The 24,265-nt window shown below is 50.8% G+C and overlaps 1 protein-coding gene across 4 annotated transcripts in view; it reads right to left on the bottom strand.

The window, feature by feature from the left end:
- MGAT5 (alpha-1,6-mannosylglycoprotein 6-beta-N-acetylglucosaminyltransferase) overlaps nucleotides 1-24,265 on the bottom strand; it is a 353,212-nt gene continuing 328,947 nt past the window's right edge. For all 4 annotated transcript variants that reach the window (XM_084892259.1, XM_084892260.1, XM_084892257.1 and 1 more), the window contains 3 exons: nucleotides 21,668-21,742; nucleotides 12,049-12,206; nucleotides 1-5,594 (listed from right to left, as the gene is read on the bottom strand). In XM_084892259.1, coding sequence (XP_084748385.1) covers nucleotides 5,396-5,594; nucleotides 12,049-12,206; nucleotides 21,668-21,742 — 432 coding nt within the window. In that variant the 3' untranslated portion in view covers nucleotides 1-5,395. The remainder of the gene's footprint in view (nucleotides 5,595-12,048; nucleotides 12,207-21,667; nucleotides 21,743-24,265) is intronic.

The following is a 24,265-nucleotide window of genomic DNA, read 5'->3' as shown; positions in this document are numbered from 1 at the left end:
TCACACAAGTAAAGTTTATTGAAAAATAAAGTTCTTCCTAGTTGTGTCTACAACAGTGGAAACAAAGCAGTGCGCTCTATGCAGGTACAGTACGTTGGGATGTGTGGACAGCGACACCTCGTGGGCAGAACCCTGCACTAAGCCCTGGAGTGAGCCAGGCGCTGTTTGAAGACACAGATGTGAACGGTCATTAGCTTAAAGACTTCGAGGTTGTGACAGCGACTACAGTAGAAGGGACTCACCACCTCCTTTGGCGCAGACTGTTCCACTGCTGTCCTCTTAACACCTGGGCGGGACAGTGAGCAAAATCCTTCCCAACTTTGCCGTCTTCCCTTGGGCAGAAGGGGCAGACCACCTAGGTTCTCATGCCGCTGTCCCAGCCAGGCCGCCAGGCTGGCTAATGTCCTCTGTGCACCCCAAGCCCTCACCCTCCACACACACACCCGATGTCCCATGAGCACTCGCTGGCCGTGGTCCCTCTGCCAGGCCTCACCAGCTGCAGGTGACTGGGAGAGATCGTCTCAAGGCTCCACAAATCGGGGCTAGAGGAATGATGCTTGGGAGAAGGTGAACCCCAGTCTTACACCTGCACAAGTCTAGGGCTGCAGATTCAGCTGAAGAGAAAACAGGAACTCGGACAGAGGGCTCCAGCAATCTCCTCCACACTCCACAATGCATCTGCCCAGAGGAGGGCCTAGACAGGCAAGGAGACGCGGCTCTAATCTATCGAGGAGCAAGAGGCTAGAACCCCAATAAAACAAAACGTGAACTGATATTTAGGTGACTTGGGGAGAAAACCAGTGAGCCACAAGCAGCTCTGGTGGTATATAGTCTTGGGGTTCCCCGGGCTAGACTGTGGCCCCAGGGCCAGGGCAAACTCGTGACAGTTCACCTGCCCGGGAGTCTGGCCCCTGTGGACTGGACTGTGGAGGAGCCGCCCTGGCCAGCAGGGGAGAGCAGGGGACTTCTCAAGTTCAATTGGTCGATTTTTTCCCCTTGGAAATGGAAAAGCCTCTCTTAACTTCATTTCAGAGGAACAGTTAACTTTAAGGGGTACAATCAGTGGGAAAATTCACCTTAATTTCTAGCTCAAACAGTTCCCCAAGGAAATACTCTGGAATGGTCCAGGAGACACCACTAGGGTGAGGCCCAGCAGGGAGCCAAAGGTCACCCGTGTGCAAATCCTGCAGCCTCGTTTCACCTGGGGCTGAAGCCAGGCATGTTTTCCAGTCAGTCAGTGCAGTCAGGGATCCGGCAACGTTCTGGCCACAGGGTGGGTGAGGGACTTACACACGCTAACCGGTAAATCCCACAACAGTCCGTCAACCTGGGATAATAGAGTCCTGTAGGTGTGACTTTTGAACCAACTGATAAGGAGTGCAGCTCTTTATTTCTCAAATTTTGTAAAATGTAATAATGTTTAACACTTACTAGGGCCTACTATGTGCCAGACACCGCTAAACACCGAATCCTCACAAAACCCCTAAGTGCTAAGAGAGCTACTAATTTTTTTTTTTTTCCTGCATCTGAGACTACAGCTAGTTTGGCCTTTTGCTATAAAAACTTGGCTTTCCACTTCTTGTTGAAGCCAACAGGAATGAGAGGGACTGGCCCTCAGCTTTAGGACATCCCACCTTCCTAAAGAAGCCGAGTCTCTGTGCCCATCAGCTCTTCACACAGAAACGCTGTGGGCCCGCGGGGATGGGTGGAAGAGGAATGAAGCCAATGTGAAAATTAAAGTGTTTTTAAATAAATAAAAGTCTAGGCTTCGGGTAGCAACACGTGCAACAGAGCCTGTCGTTAGCAAAATAGACTTTCAAAAAACCAAAAAGTTTGGGGGCAGGGAAGGGAGTGGTCATGTGCTAATTACATACACAATCCAGGTAAGCCACCGTGGAGAGTGGGTGGCCTGCCTTGGTCTGGCCCACAAACACAACCCGCCCGTGAACAGCAGTTTCAGTCAACCTGTCACATCCATGCCTGCACTACCAGCGAAGCAGGGGCTCTCCTTCCAGATGAAACCAGTGGTCACAGTTATGAAACCTCATGCTCACTACGGAACAAAAGGGTGTGCACATCCCTCCCCCTTCATATGTCTGGGGGCCAGTGCTACTCAGGAGCTCAGCGGGCCCTGCTTCCTTACAGTGCAACTCCTCAGCCAGGGCTGGCGCCTGCCCTGCCACACCTCACCACGTGCCAGGTGGCAGGGAGCCTGGGCCAAGGGGCAGGCAGCAGTCCCCAAACCCAGAAGTGACCAAGCGGCCTGGGACGGTGTGGCTTGTCTGGAGGAAGCCAGCCCTTCTCTCGGGGTTCTGACTGCTTCAGGGGGCTGTATGTGCATATACGTGCTGGCCGAGGGGCTGGAAGGGCGTTTCTGGGCCCTGAGAGTCCACAGTGACACAGGGCAGGTCCTGTCTCCGAGCTGGGGGAGTGTAGCAGGTTCCAAAAGCAACCCCAAAGGAAAGAGAAAAGGCACCTCAGAGAAACAATAAATATCAAACAGATTCACAACATTCCCAAACATACAGCAAACACAAAAAAGGCAAACTATACGCAGTGACAGAAACTCAACTTAAGCAAAAATGCAAAAAAACCCTCTCCTTTGTTCAAGTGCAAATCCAATTACATACACAGAGTAAACGAGGTGTCCACTGACATTAAAAGCAGTGTTTCTCCTTTAGAAGCTTTTACTCCTGAAAGTGTTTACATGTCAAAGGAAGGCTTTCTCTCTCTTAATAAATTAGATAAATGTTTTCCCTCAAGTTTTTTTTTGTTTGTTTGTTTTTTTGTTTTTTAAGGAACTTAAAATCACAGTGGGGGAAAAACGCCAGATTTCACTGAGGAAAAAATGTACAAAAACTTTCAGCCTAGTCAGCGTGTGCTCATAGCCAGGGAGACAGGGGTCCTGGCACAGGTCCCAGTGTGGAAGGGTCTCCAACCACAGGTTAGCTCAGGACTCCGTTAGGAAAAACTGCCCACACTCTGAGGCGCCCTCTGCCCGAGGCAGGCAGGCAGGAATCACGTCCCTACTGGTTGTGGACCACTGACCTGACTTGGGCCAAGTTTAGGGGGGGCTGGAGGCCAGTGTCTGTCCAACATCACTGCCTCTATCGATAAAGCCTTCAACAACTGGGGTGCAGATCAGTGTGCCCAGGAGCAGCAGACCCCTCTTCCCCTCTGCCCCCCCCCCCCCCCCCCATGGAACTGCCTCACCTCCACCAACACTGGGCTGGCAGGAGCAGAGGGACCTAATGAGGAAAGTGCCCTCCTGGGCACCTAAGCTGAGAGTCCTGACAAGAGTGGGAAGAGGGGGAGGCCCTGAGCTCGGGCAGCCAGCAAGCAATCCTAGAAGCTTCTGGAATACAAGGCAGGCATCGAGTCTTTCCACAGAATGTAGCTTCCTAGTTTCCACACGTTCTGAGCCCCTGTGCTGGCTTAGTAAACAGCTCTCTGCAAACTGGGTTGCTGAGCTTAGGAAATCGGTCTCGGCCCGCAGGCGCCCCCTGCTGGTCAGATGCCTGCACTGACATCCTCACCATCGGAAGCTCCAGAAGGGTCCGGGAGAGGGCAGCACAGGCCCAGGAATTGTAGGCCTGGGAGCTTAAGCCAATTTCCACAATTTAGGGTGCAGCCAAGAGGACCATTCAGAGAACAGCAATTCCTAACAGTTATTTCTCCTCCTACTGCAGGCAACTGCCCTTGCAAATCTTAAAAGAACACATATACCCATATTCACTCATTCACATCCTATTACAAGGTTTCCTTTCTTGTGTCCTTGCTGCTGGGCCCTGGCCTCCCATCAGCACTCTCCCTTGCACATGTGTTCAGGGGTCACCTGAGGGGTTGTAGGTGCTTCCCCTCGGACACCCTCTGTTCTGTAGGATTGGAGCTGGGATTCAGACACATGGAGAGTCAAAGTGAAAAAGGCTGGCTGTGCATGTGGTGCTATTTATGCACGAGGGAAGAACTGAGAAGCAGGCAGAATCTAACTCCCCACACGTAGAGGCCCCACACTCCCTCTGTCCTCCTGAAACAGAGTCCCTCCTTTAGTCTCACTTCTCAGAGGCCCATCCACCATTCATCGTGCCAGCTCTTTGCCAGCTGAGGCTGGGCAGCTGCGGGAGGGCATGCAGGGTGCTGGGAGGCCGTGCCACCACCGAGGGCTGGGTGGACCCCAACTACTCATAACAGGGAGACGAAGAGGAAAGAGGGCTGACTCTTACCACATGGGGATGCCAGGAAACATACCCAAAGCATTGCAACTGCCCGGGGGAGGCGGGGAACCCAGCAAAGCAGAGCGCAGGGGCTGGAAGGGGGTCCAGTGAGTCTGACCAGGCCAAGCTGCCAACTGGCTCACACCTCAGAATACTGGTGCCTGGCTGCGAGCCACCCCATCCCCACCCCACAGGTGAGCGACCAGGACAGTGACTCATTTTCACACTCGCCTGCCCCTGCTCCCCCAGCCAACATCAAGTTCGCCCAGAGCCCCATTCCCTGGGCTATGGAGGGTCCAGGCATTCGAAGGAATGTAACGCAAGCCCAAAGTTTGCATCCCAGCTCCAGTGTGACACCAGCCCACAGGGGCCAGCTCACTCATCCACTCCCAGCTCAAAGACAACGCTTGTAAGGGGTAAACATCACAGCTACATCCAAGGGTAGCTCTTTTGGCCCTGGTCCTGCCTTTCGAGATTTACCACCAACCACCAGATGTCAATTTCCTAATCATGTACTTCATTCCCTGGCTGGGTTGTCCCCCCACATCTGGGGGTGCCTGTTCTGTAGCTACCGCCAAGCGCACACAAGATTTTCTTCTCCTCTGCCACCATCTGCTTTGAGGAGCTGGGTCCCCACGGTGCTCCCCACCTCTCCCTCCGGCACCACCCTGATGGGGCCAGAAAACTATTACAGTGAAGGTGGACGGTAAACAGTGAGAAATCAAAGAAACAAGACCTGTGATCAGCCCCCCTCTGCCCTCCCCTGGTACCCTCCCCCTCCCAAATAAATAAGTTAATGGATTTAGGAATGTTCCTAAAAAGTTCTTGCCAACCAGCTGTTCCCCCTCTGGTTTTGTTCTGTTTTAAATGAATCTTGAGATTCGTGCTCTACCCTAGAGCAAGTGCATCGAGGGATTCTCCCTGCAGTTGCTCCTCAAAAAATAAACTTGTGCCAGGGAGAGCAGCCAGGCTCCTGGCCTGATGCCGGCCCGCCTTTGGTTTTGGTGAAAATGCCACTGTGATGCGCTGACCACAGCAGGAGTGATACCACATCGAAACCTTCCACCAAAAAGTTCAGGCTCTGGCGAGAGTCCCTGAATGACACCTGCCCCCAGGCTCTGCCAGGACGGGGCTGGAGCCGCTGCTCCCAGCAGAGTGTGTGCAGGGCTGGCTGGTGGCCGCTATAGACAGTCTTTGCAGAGAGCCACCTGGCCCTTGATGAAGTCCCGGCAGGGGCAGATCCTCCGGTGCCTGGGGTGGGCGCCTGCGCAGCTGAACAGCAGGAGGTCACCTTGAAACACACAGTGCTTGCTCTTGGGGTCAAAGGAGGGCACCAGGATGTCCTTGGCCAGCTCTGAGCTTTGGCAGGTCACCTCGTACCTGGAGAGGAAGAGAAAGGCACAAGGTTGGAGGTGCACGGACTGTCCTCATCACTGGCTCCTCGGCCCACCTCCTGAAGGTGGGGAGCACGGTCCTTCTCCTGCTGTAAATAGACAGCAGCCAGCACCCTCTGACCCAGCAAGTCTCCACCCTCTGACCCAGCAAGTCTCCACCTTCTGACCCAGCAAGTCTCCACCCTCTGACCCAGCAAGTCTCCACCTTCTGACCCAGCAAGTCTCCACTGGAGGGAGGGGGCTAGAGAGAGGTGTGTGCCTGGATGCGTGGGGACATGCATTCAAGGCTGCTTGTGAAGACTGTATGTAAGCGTAAAAGTAAATAACCCAAACACCACGTGGGGAATGGGGAGATCAACTTGGTGCATGTGCTTTGGGAGTTCTAGGCAGCAAGTGGCCGTGGGGAGCTGTCCTGCAGGAGGCAAGTCGCAAAACAGGAGGCACAGCGTGACCCAGCTCCACCTGTGGGTGTGTGTGCGTGTGTGTGTGCGTGCGTGAGTGGGTGAGGGTATGGTTGTGTAAGAACATGTATGAGTAAATGCGAGTGATGTATGTGTTTGTGCATGTGAGTGGTTGAGCACATGGGGTAAGATCATGTGTGGTATATGTGTGTGTATATGTGAGTGGGTGAGAGTATAAGTGTGGAAGAACTGTGTGTGAGTGTGTGGTGTGTGTATGTGCATGCATATGAGTGGTTGAGAGCATGGATAAGAACGTGTGTGTGGTGTGTGTGTGCATATGAATGGGTGAGAATATGAGTGTGTATAAGAAGGTGTATGTGGTGTATGTGTGTATGTGTGTGTGTAAGAGAATGTGAGTGTGTGTAATATGTTATGTGAGACTGTGTCTAAAAGCCGAGAAGGCTATACATTAAAACAGGGGTCCTCAAACTTTTTAAAGTGGGGGCCAGATCACGGTCCCTCAGAGAGCTGGAGGACCGGATTATATGAGCTACTAATTCCTACTGTAACACCTCGGCTGCGCTCACTGCCCAAAAAACCTGGCGGGCCGGATCAGACTCCTCTGCGGGCCGCATGTGGCCCGCGGGCTGTAGTTTGAAGACCCCTGCATTAAAACCTTAACAATGGTTACTTCTAAGGAGTAAAACTGGGGCAAAGTCGAGTAATATTTAAATACAGGGTGTCTCCAGAAATATGCATATACATTTTAAGAGCAGATAACTCAATTTTGAAAATGAAATCCTATATATTAAAAGGGTAATATGCAAATTGACCATCACTCCAACACACAAGATGCCCACTCCCATGTGGTCAAAGATGGTTGCCCTAATGTGGACACAATATGGCCGCCATAAGATGGCCGGCAGAAGAGGGCAATTGGGAGGGACCACGCTTGCAAGAGAAGGTCCCTAACTGCTTCTGCCTGCCAGCCTGATCACCCCACCCCATAATCACTCCCCTAACAGCCTGATCGAATAGTTGTTGGGGGCCTGCAGGAGAGGGCAGTTAAGGATGACTGGGCCGGCAGAGGAGGGCAATTGGGGATGACCAGGCTTCAAGGGGAGTACACTTGTGGGAGACCAAGTCTGCAGGGGAGGGCAGTTGTGGGGACCAGGCCTGCAGGGAAGGGCAGTTGGGGGCAACCATGCCTACAGGGGAGGACTGCTGGGGGTGACCAGGCTAGCAGGGGAGCAGTTAGGATTCAATCAGGCTGGCAGGGGGGTGGTTATGGGGTGGGGTGATCAGGCTGGCAGGCATAAGCAATTAGGGGCAATCAGGCAGGTGAGGTGTTGGGAGCCAGCAGTCCTGGATTGTGAGAGGGCAGTCGGGCATCCCTTGAGGGGTCCCAGATTGAAGACAGTGTAGGCTGGGCTGAGGTCCCCCCCACCTCACCCATCCCTATGCACAAATTTCGTGACTGGGCCTCTAGTGTATTTTAATAAACACTATCTTTATAATTATTCAAAGTGTGTGTACCTTTTTGGACGCCCTAATTTTTACAGCTATGTTAAATGTTTTTATTGACGGCTCACAAAGATTCCTGTTGCATGGCCTTGGTCTCTGCGGCAGAATCATCTTCCTTCCTGGTATCCTGCTAATCAGAGGGAGGTGCTGCTCTGGGGTGTGGCTCACTGGTCCTCTGCAGCCATGCAACAGCAGCCTCCATTACCCCCTCCCCCCACCACCCCAGGTAATTGCTAGGCCTCAGGACTGCAGGGAGAGTCTAAATGCTGACCCCAGCCTGTGCTCCTGCTCCTCTGCCATCTCCTACAGCTGGCTTGTCTGTGGGCTACAGACCCAGTAGCTCTGATTCTCTGGCTGGAACACTGCCTGGGCCCAACACTGCCAGCCTCTGTCCCAGAAAGGGGCCATGTTTTCTCCTCCTGCTCCTTGGGATACACTGCTGCCCACCCCCAGATCACCAGGTGTCCAGTCTGGTGCCTGCATGCCATGTAGGGACAGTTCAGAGAAGAAGGTCCAGGTACCAGGCAGGCCTGTGACCCTGGACCCATGACTGAGCCTCTGTAAACTGGGGTAGATATCCTTAACCCCGGGAGGCCTAGGAATGACAGCAGCACCCTAGAGCACTGGGCAGTGTCTAGCTCTCGGGGAGGGCTCAGGAAGTGGGAACTTCTGTCACAAACATCATCACCATCATGGTCCTCTGCCTGGCAGACATTGGGTGGACTAGGCATTGGCCTCCCTTCCCACATTGTGAACGGACACACAGGACAATTGTCTCAATTTTCCTACATTCACAGAAGTCTCCATTCGTGCAGACAGGGGAGGGTCTGGCTGGGGACCCCAAGGTTTCCTGCTGTCCCTGCAAAGCTTCCAGGTCCCCTTCCCCAGGCTCCGTTCCTCCAGCCCCCTCTTGTCTTCTCCAGCCAACTAACACACTGCCTGGCCCAGCCCTTGCCAACACTAAATCAGATGATTTCCAGGGCATCTGGGGGATGCTGGTGGCTCTCAGGGCTTCCAGCCTGGCTCTTGGTGCTGGGAAGGCAGTGCTCCCTTGTATCTCACCCCTGTAGTCACCAGTGGGCTCTGCGACTTCCCTAAATCCCCCATCACCTCTGCTCTTGGCACACCAGCGAGGAGATGGAGGCGTTAGGTTGTGGACCAGGAAGGTGAAGGCAGGAAGCGGAGTTTTATGGCTTTCTTAAAGGAAAAGGAGACAGAGACTCAGGGCTTCCAAACCCTATACAGGCTATCCCAGCTGGCCAATCCACAGCAAGGGGTCTCCAGAGCTCAAGTGTGCATTCAAGTTTCCACATGGAACGCAGCCTTGGGAAACAGTTATGCTTAAGCTCTTTATTGAGGGGAATGATAGCACCTGCTGAATCTTGATTCATCTGCCTGGTACCCTGCTAAGCAGGAGCATGGAAAGGTCTGCAACTCACCTCAGACCCCATGGCATGGGCTATCACTGTCAGTGAACACAGAGAACCCGCCAGCTCCTGCCCTGGTCACCTGGACCCAGATCCCAGGCTCCGTCTCCTGGTGTGAGTGAATCTCACCGGGGGGTCACAGGAGCAGCCTGCCTGCCCAGGGATGATGTCGGAGACCGCAGCCTTCCCACAGGCAGTCCCCAGTCTTCACATGGTCCCGTACGTGGCATAGCTCTGGCCACCTCTGGATGCCACCCACCTGCTGGCCCCAGGGAGCGCTCCCTCCTTCAGCGGCAGGGCCCTGCCCCACAGCCCTGGCCACCCGGGAAGGCCATGCCATCATTCCTGCTTAGCTGGTGAGAGAATTCACCAGAGAGGTGAGGTGACTTTCCTAACACCTGCGGAGTACCCAGAGCCCAGATGGCCTCCATGGCCCGCAATCCCCTCTCCACTGGGGATCCCTTCCTTTCCAGGGCATGCACGCCACTGTTCCAGCCTCTGTGTTCCTGTGATGTCTGTCACCCCCGACACACATACCCATTCACGCCCATTCTTGCTCATATACCCTGACACCTGTGCAAAGACCCTGGTGTGGTCTAATTTCCCTTCTGCAGGGTGCTGCCTCTCCTGCTTCTCTTTCAGGGCAGAGTGGGGGCTCCTGAGGTCCAATGCCTCAGTTTACATTTTATGGCTATGAAAGAATCAAAGGGCAAAGGCCTGCCTTCCCACGGCCCCCGACTCCGAGAGGACAGAACCACCCACGGGTACACACAGGGTGAGGGGCTGTAGCTGGCCTAGCCCTCCCATAGTCCCTGTCCTGGAGTTCCTCCCTTCCTCACCCGCCACCCTGCTACTTCCAAATGCCCCTAGCTCCTCTTGACCACTCTGACTCAGGGCCATTCCCTCTTCCCAGGCACCAACTTAGTTAAAATCCTCCGAAACGTAATAATCTAATAATTTAGAAGATACAACTTGAAAAGGCAGCCAAATCACAAACAAGGTCTCATGTGAACGCACATATGGAGCGAGGCCCTCCCCAACGGACCACCCTGGCCTGGGCTTGGTTCATCCCAGGGTCTCTACCCATTTCGGTTAGAACTGCGCATGCTCTGTGCACAGGAGCTGGTGGTCTTGAGCTGTGGCACAGCTCAAGACCAGCTGCCGATTCCTAATTCAAAGTGACAGCATGGGATGCTCTAAAGGGCTCAATTCATGTCACAATTCAGGCCTGCAAGGTGGAGCAGGAAAAGCAATGCTGGTGTGTGGAGCCCCTCATTGCTAACTGGCCATGAGCAAGAGTAGGCCAGGGCACCTCGTGCAGAGGAGGCACTAACAGATGGCAGATAGCTGGGTTTTACAACATTGTCAGCATTTACAAATGCAGGCACAATGCTCTCAGGAGGGCCCTTACATTCAGAGAATTAACTGCAGGCAGTTTTACTGCAATGTCAGCGTTCCCTGCAGGCTCCCAAGAAGGAAGCTACAGTGGGGGTGGGAGTTGTTAGACACTCCCATGGCCCGAGGCCTGGCTCCCTTGGCTCCTCCTGGTTACCTCGGGCCTGTCTCCCCACTCAGAGCTCTGGAAGAAGGGCCGTTTGCTCCGCGTCAGCACTGGCTGCACATCACCTCACCATCACCCAGGATGTCCCCATTTTACAGATGAGAAAATCAAGGGGACAGAGGCGACTACCCATTGGCTCCCCTTCCTGTCTCCTCACTGGACCTAGGCCCATGCCCTGGGGAAAGGCATGCTGAGTGGAGCCTCGATCACGGGACCCGGGCAGCAGCATCCCTGTTTCCTGGGGACAGGTGGGGGGCATTTAGACAATTCTGGGTGGACAGTCCCTAGTCTGCCCCCAGCAAATCCAGACTGATGCATAGACACTTGGGGTTCTTAAAAAGCCACTTTGCTACAGGGACATTTATAAGATGAGCCATGGAGAGCCCTTCCTGGACCCTAGAATCTGGGATGTGTGATGTGGAAATGGAAGCTTCTAGAACCATTACAGGCTTTCCATAAATACCAGAGCACCGCTCCCTCTCAGAGGTTCCACCACAGCAGGCACTGCACTGCCTGCCCGGCTTGGCCTTTAGGCTGATGGTGAGCCAGGGCAGCCAGACCTGGTCTCGGCAGGAAGACAGCATCTCCCACGGCTCACCTCAGCGGAGCTTCCATGCAGCTGTGATTGACGCCAGAGCCACGTGCTCTTTCTATAACGGGTTTTTACTTGAGAATAATGACCAGGCCGGCTCAGACGACTGTGCACAGGTAACCACAGTGGCCGACCTCATTCTCCGATAGGTGCAAAGCCAGAGCAGGGCCAGGCAAGCCTCGCTCCAGAGGCCACTGTGTTCCTTAAACACTCTTTGAGACAGGGACAGACCACTGCTCTACAGAGGGGGCCATGAGTCAGAGGTCAAAGAAACCTCATATGGAAATTTGGGAACTGCAACTGCCAAACTCAAAATGCCAACGCAGAGGGAAGTGAGTGGTGTCGGTAAAAGCAATGCAAGCACAAGGGCAAAAGCTCATGCGATCCAGATGGCCCCTCCTGGGTGCGGGCTGGCCCGCATTCCAGGCACCCACCACACCCAGCTCCTGCCCAGGGACCTGGCAGGGTCAGGCCTGCTCAGATCAGAGGAGCTGGGCAAACGTGCAAACAAGGATGGGTTGCAGGAGGTGAGGATGGTGTGGACTTTGCTCTAGGCAGTTCTTGCCAGCTCCTTGCCCATGTCTCCCATTCCTTCCTCACTCTAGGGTGCAAGGCTCACCCGCCACCTGCACGTCTCAGACTGCTGTGGTTCTGTGCCCACCTCCGCTCTCATGGTTCTCGGGTATGACGGTAGCAAAGTGAACACCTCCCACAATCTTCAAGCCCAGACATGACATTACTTATGCAAATAAAACACTCTCAATCGAATTCTAAATATGACCTCATCTACCTAACTAAAAATGCTGCTAACTTTCTCAGGGGGGATCACGCTCCAACCTGCTCACCTTCCCACATCTTTTCCCGCAGCCCATGAGCCTGGAGACAGAACCTCATCCTGCTCTAGGCTGCCCCGCCCGCCCCGCTCCAGCACTCACTTCAGCAGGTCCTTGTCCTTGTTCAGGTGCTGGAAGAAAGACGGCTCACAGATGAGCTGGTTCTCCTGGCACACCTGCTTGCAGGACTGCCCGGGCTCAGCAAGCTTCACCTGCAGGGCACTGAGGGGCGGCCACATCACCTGCCCATGGCAGAAGTCCTGGAATGACAAAAAGCCATCAGTCAAGGGACCAAAGCTGCAACTTGCAACCACAGCCTGCCAGGCAGCCCACAGGGGAGGCGGCTGCTGCCAGGGAACAGGGAAGGGGAGCAGGTGGGCTCCAGACAAACTTGGGTTGGAACTGGCCTCAGCCAGAGCGTATCCCTGGGCCAGCTCTCCACCTGTCCACCTACCAGCTCCCTGAACTGCAACCTGGATTGGGCTGGGGAACTGGAAATCCACCAAGGCTGGAGGCTCCAATACTGGCTGTTAGAGCTTTTCTTAAAAAACAATCACGAATGTCTTTCCTTATATGACGCCTACAGGCAGTTAGAAACCTTTCTCCTTATTCATTTTTAGCTTCTTGTGGTACGTGAAGCAGTCCCAGGAATAAACCAAATGAGGAGAAAGACTCTGCCATGTTAGATTAGGAGGTGATCTTAACTCCAAGGAAGGCACTTAAGTTAGGAGGCTGGATCTGACACTGTCCCTGGGTGCTCTGGCACGATACCCAGGCTGGTGTAGGCTCCATCAGTCATCTGTGGAAAATGAAGCTCACTGAGTGATGGAGCTGAGCGGAAGGCTGGCAAACAGCAGGTGGACCACAAGTGCTCACCCCTCTTCCTGTCCCTCGTAGAGGGGATGCCTGTGCATCTGAGAGGCTGGGGCAACATGGCACCACGAAGTCTGCACGAAGCAAGTGCCCTAAAGCTCCGCTGCAGGGTGGATCTGTGCCATCTGCTCACTTCTCAGTAAACCAGTATGGCCAACGATCTCCAGGTCCCTTCAATGGGCGAGCTTAGTGCAATTACACTAAGCCCCAGTCGTGCTTACTCAGGGCTCACTGGGGCTGGGCTGGCATCCTCTCAGAAGTCTGTTTTGGGAGCCAATAGTAAAAGTCACAGCAGGAGCTTTCTAAAACTTGGTAAAACCGAAGCGAGGAAGGCCTGAAGGTGTTCCCAGTAAGCACGGGACCAGGTAAGGCAGGAGGAGCCTGGGGCTCTGGGCTACAATTATAGTTCTAGCCGGGAATTCACAGACATCCCTGGAGCTCTCTGCCGCTCTCACATCTAAAATGGAGAATACCACTTGTTCTTCAGTCCTTATATGATTCCTGTGAGCTAAAGTGAGGAGGCTTTTAAAAGGCACCAAGAAATGTTACAGGGAATATTCCAAGATCTACCATTACTTGCTGCCAGGGTCCAGAGGTAAGAGGTTGAGTTGCCAGGAGTATGTAAGACAATTTGTCCACGAGAGCCATCCCTTTGCCCAAGCCCCTTCACAAGCCTCTTCTCACCCCTCGATCAAGGCCCCAGGTGCTCATGGGAGGCTGGAGGTCTTGTTTCAGTCAACCTAAGCCTAAGCTATCATAGCAATGCCAACTGGTCTCTTTCCTGTAAGCACTCATCCACTTACGCATTCATTAATTCATTCATTCACTCACTCAACAAAATACTGGCTAGGAAGCAGGAAAGCGTAAGGGTTCAGAACTCAAACTAGCTGAATCTAGCTCCTCCACTTACTAGCGGAATGATCTTGATTAGTTACATAATCTTGTCTCAGTTTTTGCTGTAAAATGCAGAAAATACCAATTTTCTAGAGCTGTAAAGGGGATTACATTACTTATAATGCGTAAAGTGCTCAGAAAGGCACCTGAGATAAACACCACCAAGGCACTCTCCTATGCCCTTGGGGAGATTCAGTGAAAAACTAAGAAACCCAAACCACTGCCTTCATGCAGCTTACCTCCAATGAGGGAGACAGAAAAACAGAGAAATGAATTATATATAATATGTTAAAAGATAATAAATGTTCTCAAAAGAATGAAGTGAGGAAAAGGGATGGAGATGTGGGGGAGGAGAGGGTCCAGGTAAGGCATCATGGAGAAGGTGACATTTTAATTAGTTAGTTAATTAGTTTATTTAGCAGAAGGAGGAGGGGGAGGAAAAGGTAGAGGAAGAGGGAGAGAAAGAGATTTGTTGTTCCACATATTGATGCAGTCATTGGTTGATTCTTGCATGAGTCCTGAATGGAAACAAACATACAACCTTGGTGTATCAGGACCACACTGGAACTAGTTGAGCTACCCAGCCAGGGCCAAGAAGGTGACATTAAGAAAAGACAGGAGGAAGTAAAAGAGGGATCCACACAAGTATCTGTGAAAAACATTCTGGACAGATGGAAACCAACACCAGAAGCTCTGATGATGGGAGTGTCAAGCAGGTTCCAAAAGCAGCAGAGAATTCCGTGGGTTGAGCAGAGTGTGTGTTGGGGGCCAGAAATAGGAGACAGGTCTGGGGTGAGGGGGTTTCAGGGATCAGCACACACAGAACTTTGGGGTCCATGTAAAGCTTTGTCTCCGCCTCTGAGTGAGATGGGGCAGGACAGAAAGAAGCTGGGGAAAACCCTTCCGGGGAGTGAGGAAGTGGGAGCCACTCACACCACAGGCAGGTAAACTATCAAAGGGAAACAGTTTGTGGCAGGGGTGAGTAGTCGAAGAAGTCAACAACAGCAAGGACTGACTAAAACCAGGTCAATCCAAGATGGAGGAAAAAACTGACCAGAGACGGACCCCAAAGCTCATTATACCTTCATTATAATGAAAACTGACAGGGGGCAAAGCCAGGACATCTCAGAAAGGATCATATTTGTGTAGGAACAAGGCCCTCCTACCCCAACCAGAAGGCGGAGGCAGAATTTGGCACCACAAAGTTCAGAAACAACCCAGCCTTGGGAACACATCAAATACATCCCAAGAACTGACTGGCCCAGCAGAACTCGCTCTCGAGTTCGCTGTGTCCACTGGACGTGTACTTTCGCAGGTGCCTTCCTTCACAGATGCCCAAACAGGAATGCACAACCAGGGGAGCAGTGGGTGCCGTCTGCTCCGGGCTCACTCTCATCCTGTCTCCAGGGATCCTGTTCTGGCCCCTTTCTCTCAACCTAAATAAAGCCTGCTTTCCTTCTCACTGGCTCTTGAATTCTTTCCTGGGAAATCAAGAACCTGCAGGTGGTGGTGGAGTGCTTAGGGGGTCCCACTTCAGATTCCGCCCCCCCCCGCCCCCGCCCACCGCCGGTGACAGCACAGTGGCAGGATCTGCTGAGATCAGAGAGTAGGAGCACAGCAAAGGCAGAGGCAGGAAGCTATGGGACCGTGCAGGAGGGCGACAATGGCTTCAGATCAGACTGGCATCTTTGTTCAGCAAACCTCCATCACTGATGTCTTATATGCTGGCTTTGAAGGCTTTCTCATCATCTACTCAACACTTTACAAATGACTGTTAAAATTTCCCTAGATGCAAGAAATAGGAATGTGAATGAAGCATAGGCTCTGGCTCAAAGGCTCCATGCACAACATAACAAAATTAAAGAATTGTACAAATCAGATGTCCAAACAGGAATGCACCAGCCACTCAGAGGAGAAAAAGAATGAACTCTGGGACGAGGGGAAGAGTGATGGTGGTAGCTATCAGAGAAGGCTTCCAAAAGTAGGGCTTTTAGACTGGGTTTTGTAGGCTGAATAGGAGATAGTGGCTTATCACTAACATAGTGCTTTGCAGGTAACTGGTGCTCAATAAAGGACTATTGAACTGAATTTAATGGTCTGGCATCTTGGAGCTTCGACAATAGCAGTAGAAAAGAACAATATTGTAACCAAGAGAGGCTTTATATACATAGAATGAAACATAAATAGTAATTTCCAATCTGGTTAATGAGCCCTCTCAGAACATAGAACAATTATTTCAACCAGTCATCAAATTTCCCTAAATTCGCTCGACTATTCTGAAAATTTCCTGCAGTAATTGTAATGAGAAGAGTTTATTAATGCAAATTTATAGAAAAAACAATGTTCTGAACAAATGAACACAATTTACTGTGGAAAAGTTAAGGGTGCTGCTGCTTTTGGAACAAAGGCTAAGTGACAGCAATGGTGACACTTAGCCTTGGATTATTATTCAAAAAATACCAAGAGAGCTAGAGAAGAGGGGTGGGCTCCTCCCCAGAGAGAAGCACTCGGTGGAGGGGCAGCCCCTCTCTTGGTTGTAGAAGATGGGATCCTTTCCACAAGCTCCCCAGTCCAACCAAATCCTTAACAGAGTTACTACAGCCATGACATATCAGGTGAAAATGGATTGTCTGGAACAACAACAAAAAATAGGTTCAGATATAGACCTGGAAGCAGGATTAAGAATAAATAAGGTCAGCAATTTGTGAAAAAATGGGGGAGATAGTGGGGGCAAGTTCTAAGTCATGAAAGTGGGGTTTAGGCCAAGTTTGGTCAGTTATTTGAAGGGTAAGGGAGACATTTGCTATTTATAACACAACTGAAATCCAGGAAGAGAAGTGCTCAATAAGTACTGACTGACTGACCAGATCTAACATAGCTCAGCTGCCTGTTGGCATCCACCATTCTCAGTGTGTGCTGTCCTCAAAAGGAGTGAAGTCCATTCCTGAGTGCACTGGGGCTGATTCTCAGTGGTGGGAGAGACACTGTGTTCCCCCGTGGGCAACAGAGAAGGTGGCTGGGAACTAAGCTGTGGTGACTTCTCCAAGAACCATTTCCACTCACATAAATCCATGCCAACAACAAGCTCTCTTTGGAAAGAGTCAGACTTAAACCTCTCATATTCCATTTCCTTCCACTGCTAGGAGTTGGTCCAGGAGGAAGGAAAATGTACATCCACATGCTCATGAATGTTCACAGCAGCTAAAAGGTGGAAACAACCCGAATGTCCACCAACTGATGAAGTGCGGTACATGCATACAGTGGAAGGCCAATCTGCAATTAATAAGCAATGAGGCACAGATCCGTTCTAACATGCATGCACCTAATATTATGCTGAGGAAAAGAAGCCAGAATTCTCCAGAAAAGGCAGAGACAGAGACAGAACAGATCAGTATTTCCTGGGGCTCAGGTCAGGGAGCAAGGACCAACGGCAAATAGGCAGAAATGAGCTTTTCAAGGTGATGAAATTATCAGACTAGACTGTCGTGGTAATAGCACAACTATAAATTTACTAAAACAACAACAACAATACTGAATTGTATCCTTACAAGGAGTGAATTTTAAGGTTTGACAGCTATGCCTCAATGAGGCTGTTTGAAAAACACACCTTTGTTGTTTTCTGGGATCCTTCAGTGGCAAGCAGCTAAGGCTTTCAGAGGATTTATTCTGTGTCAGGCACTGTCTTAGCCTAAACATGTGTTAATCTACTGATTCCTCCACCAGCCCTAAGGGGTAGGGGTTATTATCCCCACTGCACAGAAGAGAAACAGCAGTGAGGTTAGGAAACTTTGCTGCTTAATCATTGCTTGCCCAGTCTCGCTGGGATCAGCAATGGCTGGGTAAATGGCAGCACCCGATTTTTTCAAAGGAGCAAACATTGTCCACACTAGTGATAACCCCTCTGCTTTTCAATTCCTTTCTTCTTGCCCTGCAGCTGTCACCCCCACCATTCCCACCCCACGATCCAGATTCACTACCAGGTGTGTCCTTACTCCCCAGGGGCTTCCATGAGCCGGTTTCCTGGAACTAAAGCTGATTCCACAGTGGCTCCTAGAGTTAGCTCGTTTTTTCTTCCACATCTCCAAAATACCATGAGGACAACTACCCTCCATATTTACAAGGTCTATACCGGAAGTAGAAAATAGTGTCCAAGAGCATAGGTATGGTTTTCAGAAACCCATCTGAACATTCTTTACAAGAGCCCGCTTACTCTCTGGCTTGAAGCAGATACCTATGTCTCTCCCAAGAAATGCACAATGAGAGCCCTCACAGCCTGGACCCATGCACGTCAGGGAAGACGGTGCTCTTGATCTCAGACCACCAGGGATGTGGCCTGTCCACCAACCTCTGCTGCTGGAGACAGGACCTCAGTTAGAGAGGCGATTTAAAAGAGCTTGCAATCCAAATCAGCATTTTTAGTGCAGTGAAGGGGAGGCAAGGACCGTGAAGGGAAAAGCAAGCGGTTTTCCTGGAGCCAGGATTCTTTCCATTGGGGGCTCCAGCGGGCTTGGCGGGCATGAGGCAGATTCCCTGCTGCCAGCAGCTCCACCACATGCTGCAGCCTGGGGCTCTCACAAGTGCTGCTGCCAATCAGCTCCCTCTGCTCAGCTGCCGCTGCCTGGGGAGCTGATGGGCACTTTGAAAGGGTTCTGGGATGAAAGCTTCCTCTTCCCGGTAGATCACAGGAGGATTTGCAGGCAGAGATCAGCCTAATTAGAGCTTCGGCCTCTAAGGAAGCATGAGGTGCTACCACCTCAAGAGCTTGAGCCTTCTTATTCAAACCAGACACACTGCTCTGAGTCCCACTGCTCTTTGAATATGGCCCTCTAGCTGCAAACACAAGGAACCCAAAAATTCTGGCTGGGACCAATGGCGGTCGTTCTAGGCAGAGGACCCATCTGCCAGCCAGTGGGGTTCTGGCTTCATCTTCTCTGAGGAGCTGGGGACTTATGGCACTGATGAAACCCTCAGAGGCTGGGGTAAACTCAGAACAGCCCCTTTGCCCCTTTACTGCTTTTTTTTTTTTTTTTTTTTTTTTTTTTTTTTTTTTTTTTTTTTTTTTGCAGCTCTGGGAGATGCTTAATAAGAAATACCTACAAGATGCCAAGAGTGATTTTCCCAAACCCCAGTCTGACAGCTTCACGGCCCTCACCTGGCCTTAAAGCCTTTACTTCCTGTTGTCCCACAATCAAATTTGAAATCTTCAGCTGAGCCTCAGCATCGTTGTATGATCTGCCTTCTCCGCCAGCCTCACCCTTCATAACGTCTCTCCCTTCAGCCACAACTAAACTTCCAATAATTCACCTTCATTTCTCTTCCATCCTCCATCCTCCCTGTCGCCCCAGTCTGCTTCCAGGACTCCTCTCTTGTAAATGCCTCGGGAGAGAATCTCTGAATCAAGCACCCCAAAGTATCCTGGTCACATCACTATCACAGGGTGTAACCTCCACCAGAGGTGTTGGCTGTGGCTCTGACTGGCTTCTCTGTGACAACTGAAGCTATCGGAGGACAGGGGCTAGTTCTTGGACATATTTTCTTCCCCGACTAACTCCAAGCACATGGCTGGGAGTCCACAGCCCATGGCTGGAGTCCAAAGCACAGGGTTCACAGCACACAGCTGACATCTTTGCAGAGAGGATGAATGAACAGCAGCAGACAAAAAAGACCTCTCGGTGCCTGTGAGCCACGGAGCTCTGCAGTGAAGTCCCACCCAGGAGGTGGAGTGAAAGGGCAGTTTATAGGTCCAAAATGAGTTTTCTGGTACACATGACAAACAAACCAAACCCAGGGGCTCGCTCACTCACTCTCTCACCCACTCATTCATTCCTTCAACGGGGAATTATTGTGCACCTACTATGTGCCAGGCAGAGGGCTAGGCACGTGGCATTGAGAGGTGAGCAAGTTGGCATGGCCCCTGCATTAGGCAGCATGTAGCAAGGTTTGGGAAGTGTGGCCTTTGTGTCCGAAAGGAGGCGGAGTAATAGATTTACAGAGAACAGGCCACATAAGGACTTTTAAGGACTAGCTGGGATTCAAGAGTCTTAGGAAAGAAAAGAAATAAAAGCCTTCAAATAAAGAGTCTTTTCACGTGGTGGTGAATAGCCCTTTTCCCTGAGAGGAAGTGAAGACAGGAGAAGAGGAGGTGGGGTTCAGGAGCGGGGATCCTGGTAGAACCTCAGGAAGCCTCCCCTGCCACTGGTAAGAGCCGTCTTTAAACTCACTGCCCCCCTTCAGGAAGGACCCACGCTCCTTGAGGTGAGAACATGGGCAGTGCAGCTCTGGGCCACCTGCTGTGGCCTGGCCCCACAATGCCTTGGGTGCAGCCTGGGCTCCCATTGGCCCAGCATCTGTCTTGATTCCAGGATTGAGTCCTGTTAATGTGAGTGTCCAGAGAATGGGGCTACTCCTGCCACCTCCCAGGATTACGTGAGAATTAAATGAGATGGTGAGCATGGCATACATAGCATAGAGCCTGTATGTAAAAGGCTGTGAGGGTTAGGATGATTATACTGTCATTCTTAATTTAGGTGTCATACAAAAACTGAAGGATAATAATTCAAATGCTTAGCTTTCATGGTGAAGTCAGATGGGTAATACTGTATAACATTATAATAATAAAACAAGCTTATGTGAGAATATAACACAATATTACACATGCTATAATATAGGAGCAATCAGCATACTGGTTTGCATTTATTGAACACTGTGCCAGCCCTGGTCTAAGCACTTCCCATGAACTAGTTCATTAAAGGCTCACATCAGCCCTAGCTATTCTGTTACCATCTTATTTCAAAGGGGAGGAAACTAAGGCAGGGAGAAGCTGAGTAACACACCTAAGTCACAGGACCAGAAAGTCGTGGTGCTGGAATGGAGGCCCAGATGGCTGGCTGCATAGTGTGCCATCCGTGGGTCCCCCCAGAAAATCAGAAGCCCAGACTGCCACTCTGCTGCCTCCGCTCCCAGCTCTCCCTTCCAGCAGCAGCACAGGCCTGCCCACTGCTCACCGCCCTGTCAACCCAAATCGTTTCTCTGAAGCCTACATTGGGCCTGTGATCTTTGTCTCTTACATTTTCAATGTGCTGTTTCCATTTGAGGCTGCACAATCCTCACCCCTATTGTGTAAAGCCTTCTTGATCACCTCAAGGCACTATGCTTTGCCCTTGAAGAGGAGCCCCTATTTCTGGACTCTGGTCAAGAAGTTCATACTCCGCTACCCACAGGGACTCAGTCTATTTTCAGCACCATGCTGCTTTTGAAGCCTAAGGAATTAAAATGTTATAAATGATGGCCATGACAAGCTTGGCCTTTACTTCCACGAGCATGAGCCACAGCTTCCACACTCTGATGGGGTCGTGGGACTTACGAACCCTCCCCCACCCCTCCTGCAGTGCAGAGAGCTCTTCTTTTATCTGCTTTATATCACTTAGGTTTCATGTAAAGTTTCACTTGAAAAGGGGTCCTGTTTTAAAAGATGTTTGAAAACCACTGAGAAATCCTAATGTATTTGGAATTACAGGACATTTATTAAAGGGATGCTTAGAACCACAGGCTCCCATCCTTGCCTTTCTTAGGGTGAGGAATGACCACAGGCAGGCCCAGAGAGCTGTTTATTGTCCCCTCCCCATCAGGGCTTTATGACGTCTCTCGGAGTGTGGGCAGGTGCAGGGCTGATGGTCAAGCGGGTTTTCATCTTGACTATCCAGTGTCTTCTCTCAGTTCTCATTTGACCTCCACTGTCATAAAGAACATTCTTTTCCCCAATGATAGACTGACTCTCGGGTGACCACTATAGGGCCTGCTCCAGTATTCCAAAAAACCCATTATCCAGCCTCTGGAATCTTTCAAATCAGGGAAATGATCCCAGAAACATGGTGCACCCTTAACCATTCGTGAAAGGCCTCCTGGGTAACGGGAAGCAGGACACGGAGACACACGGACTTCCAGAGAGCCTCACCTGCTTCTCAATGAAGGCGTTGATTCTCTGTAGCACCCCCTCACACGTGAACTCATACGGCATGTACGGCTCGATCTGCAGACACAGAACACGGTATCACAAAAGAGGGAGAAACAGAACAGGGAACACACAGTCTCCTCAGTGCCGATGCCTATGTCAGGGGCTAGACTATGAACTTGGAAGTCAAGAGTCCTGGGTTTACACACTCACTGCTCTTTACTAACTGTGGGACCCTGAGCCAATTACCTTCCATCTCTGAGCCTCGGGTTTCATGTGAAAAACAGTGATGAGAAAAACTTACCTCTTCGAAGCTGTGGTGAAGATTATATAGGGGGAGAAGGGAGTAAAGCATTAGTTCAGTGCCCAGTACTGAGTAGGCATTCAGCAAACGGTGGGGAGATTCCCTTCTAGAAGGTAAGCCCCTGGGGAAGCATCCATGGCTGCTCTCAGTACAGAGCAGTGTGGCACCAGTGTGGACTCAACATGCACTCAAACATCTGCTGAATGAATGCATGCCCATTGCTCCGAGAAAGGCCTATGGTTTAAAGCCCCACCACAGTGACAAAAGCATTGTTCTACTTTTGTAAGTGAGACTGACATGTGGTGAAAAACCAGAGTGCCACAAAGAGTTCACGTAGAGGGTCCTGGGAGGCTGGAAGGCCGAAGCCGACTTAAACTCATGCTGGGCTTTTAAGGTCAGCTACAATTCTAGCAGGACAAGATGTGGAAGATATCTTCATCATAGTGAGTAATTGAGATTAGACAACAAAGAAAACAGCAGGAGGGTCAAGCCCAGGATCATGGAGTTTGGAGACAAGGCTGGGAAGAGGTTCACTGGATTTCCAAGAAAGCCTTGCAATCTCTAGGCTAACAAGCCAGACTTTAAGGTTAGCCAGAGACATAGAGGGGCTTTGTTGGGGTGGAGGAGGCAGTCTGATCAATCATGTGACACCTGTGGGAAGGGGACAAAATGTGAGTGTGGCCTCTGCTGCACAGTGCTTGTGCCGACATTGTGAAGCCTGTGCTTCCAGGGGCAGCCAGCTAGCATCACCAACCAAAAAGGAAATTCCACTTGGCAGAAAACCATCAGCAATCTAGTGCACATGTGTCAAACACAAGGCCCGCGGGCCAAATCCAGTCCACCAGGCCTTGCAATGTGGCCCGCACCGCGCTGTCATCACTGCACTCCGCTGTCAGTTTATGACACTGTCAGTTTATGACTGTTCAGTAAACCATTCGGCCCGCGATTTAGGCTCGATTTTAGATTTTGGCCCCTTCTCTGATTGAGTTCGACACCCCTAATCTAGTGTGTGACAGCTTCAGAGAGACCAACAGCATTGTCAACAATGGAATAGAGGGCAGCTTCACCATCGCCTTCTTAAGTCTAAGTCTATATTTGAGTCTACTGGGTAGAGGAACTGGACAAAACATCTATGAGCTGAGGCCAGCTCAAAATGGGACAACTGACCAAGAAGACAGCCTTCTGTGAGCACATAAGCAGTTGGTCTCAAGGCATCTTCTTCCTTTTGTGTGTGCACGCTGATTTACACACTGCTTTTGAAATCTTCAACCATGATTGTTAATTTCATGACATATCTTAAAAAACACAACTAGATGGTGTGTCACACAAGACAGGTTGTATCTCACCATCCTTGCCCACATCCATCCAGAGAGAACTAAAAGAGGCTCAGCGTTAAGTATTATAATACCAGGGCATGATTATTCTACAAGAATAGACATCATTCTGTGCCAAGATAATTCATTTCCAAAGAGTTCAAAACACTTTGAAAAACTGATTTCCTTTGTGTCTTCTCATCTCAAGCTTTTGTGCTTGCTGTGTCCTTTCAAACCCAGATGTACCTAGCCCTTCATACCAAATGCAAATGTTTTCTTTTAAGGGTCATTTACTCAACCAATGGATAATTCCAGAAACGTTCTATAAATGGAAGTGAATTAATTCAAAGGGCTTGATGCAATACAGAAAAATGGCTCTTCCTGTGTCCTCCTAGCAACCAAACTCAGATAATCAAAGGTAGGCTGACTCATTGCTTTGTGGTCCAATTCACTGTTTTAAAAGATTCAAAGCCAAATTATTCTACTATAAAGAAAAGAAATGGTATTTATAAGCCATCTCTGCCACCCTGAGTTGCACTAGCCACCCTGCTGTGGACAGGAGCAGGGCCTCTGTGTGTGAAGCTCTCCAGAACCCTGGAGGCTGAAGAACATTAGGAAGCCTCCCATGTAGAAGCTGCTAGGCAGGTTGGAGAGGTGTGTGTGTGTGTGTGTGTGTGTGTGTGTGTGAGAGAGAGAGAGAGAGAGAGAGAGAGAGAGAGAGAGAGAGAGAGAGAGAGAGAAATAGAGAGAAATAGAAAGAGAGAGAGAGAGAGAGAGAGAAAAATAGAGAGAAAGAGAAAGAGAGAGAGAGAGAGAGAGAGAGAGAGAGAGAGAGAGAGAGAGAGAGAGAGAGAGAGAGAGAAAGAGGGAGGGGCAGTCTGCTTTGTGCATGGTAGTCCTTTGGAGACAAGTCAAGGCCTCTTTGAGGGATGGAATGAAAGGGAATGCTGATATCACATCCAGTCACAGAGAAACCCAAGTAGG

The sequence above is a fragment of the Pipistrellus hanaki genome (genome assembly GCF_964339955.1).
Source record: "Pipistrellus hanaki genome assembly, chromosome: 8".
Taxonomy (NCBI): domain Eukaryota; kingdom Metazoa; phylum Chordata; class Mammalia; order Chiroptera; family Vespertilionidae; genus Pipistrellus; species Pipistrellus hanaki.
This window is presented reverse-complemented; position numbering and strand designations above follow the sequence as displayed.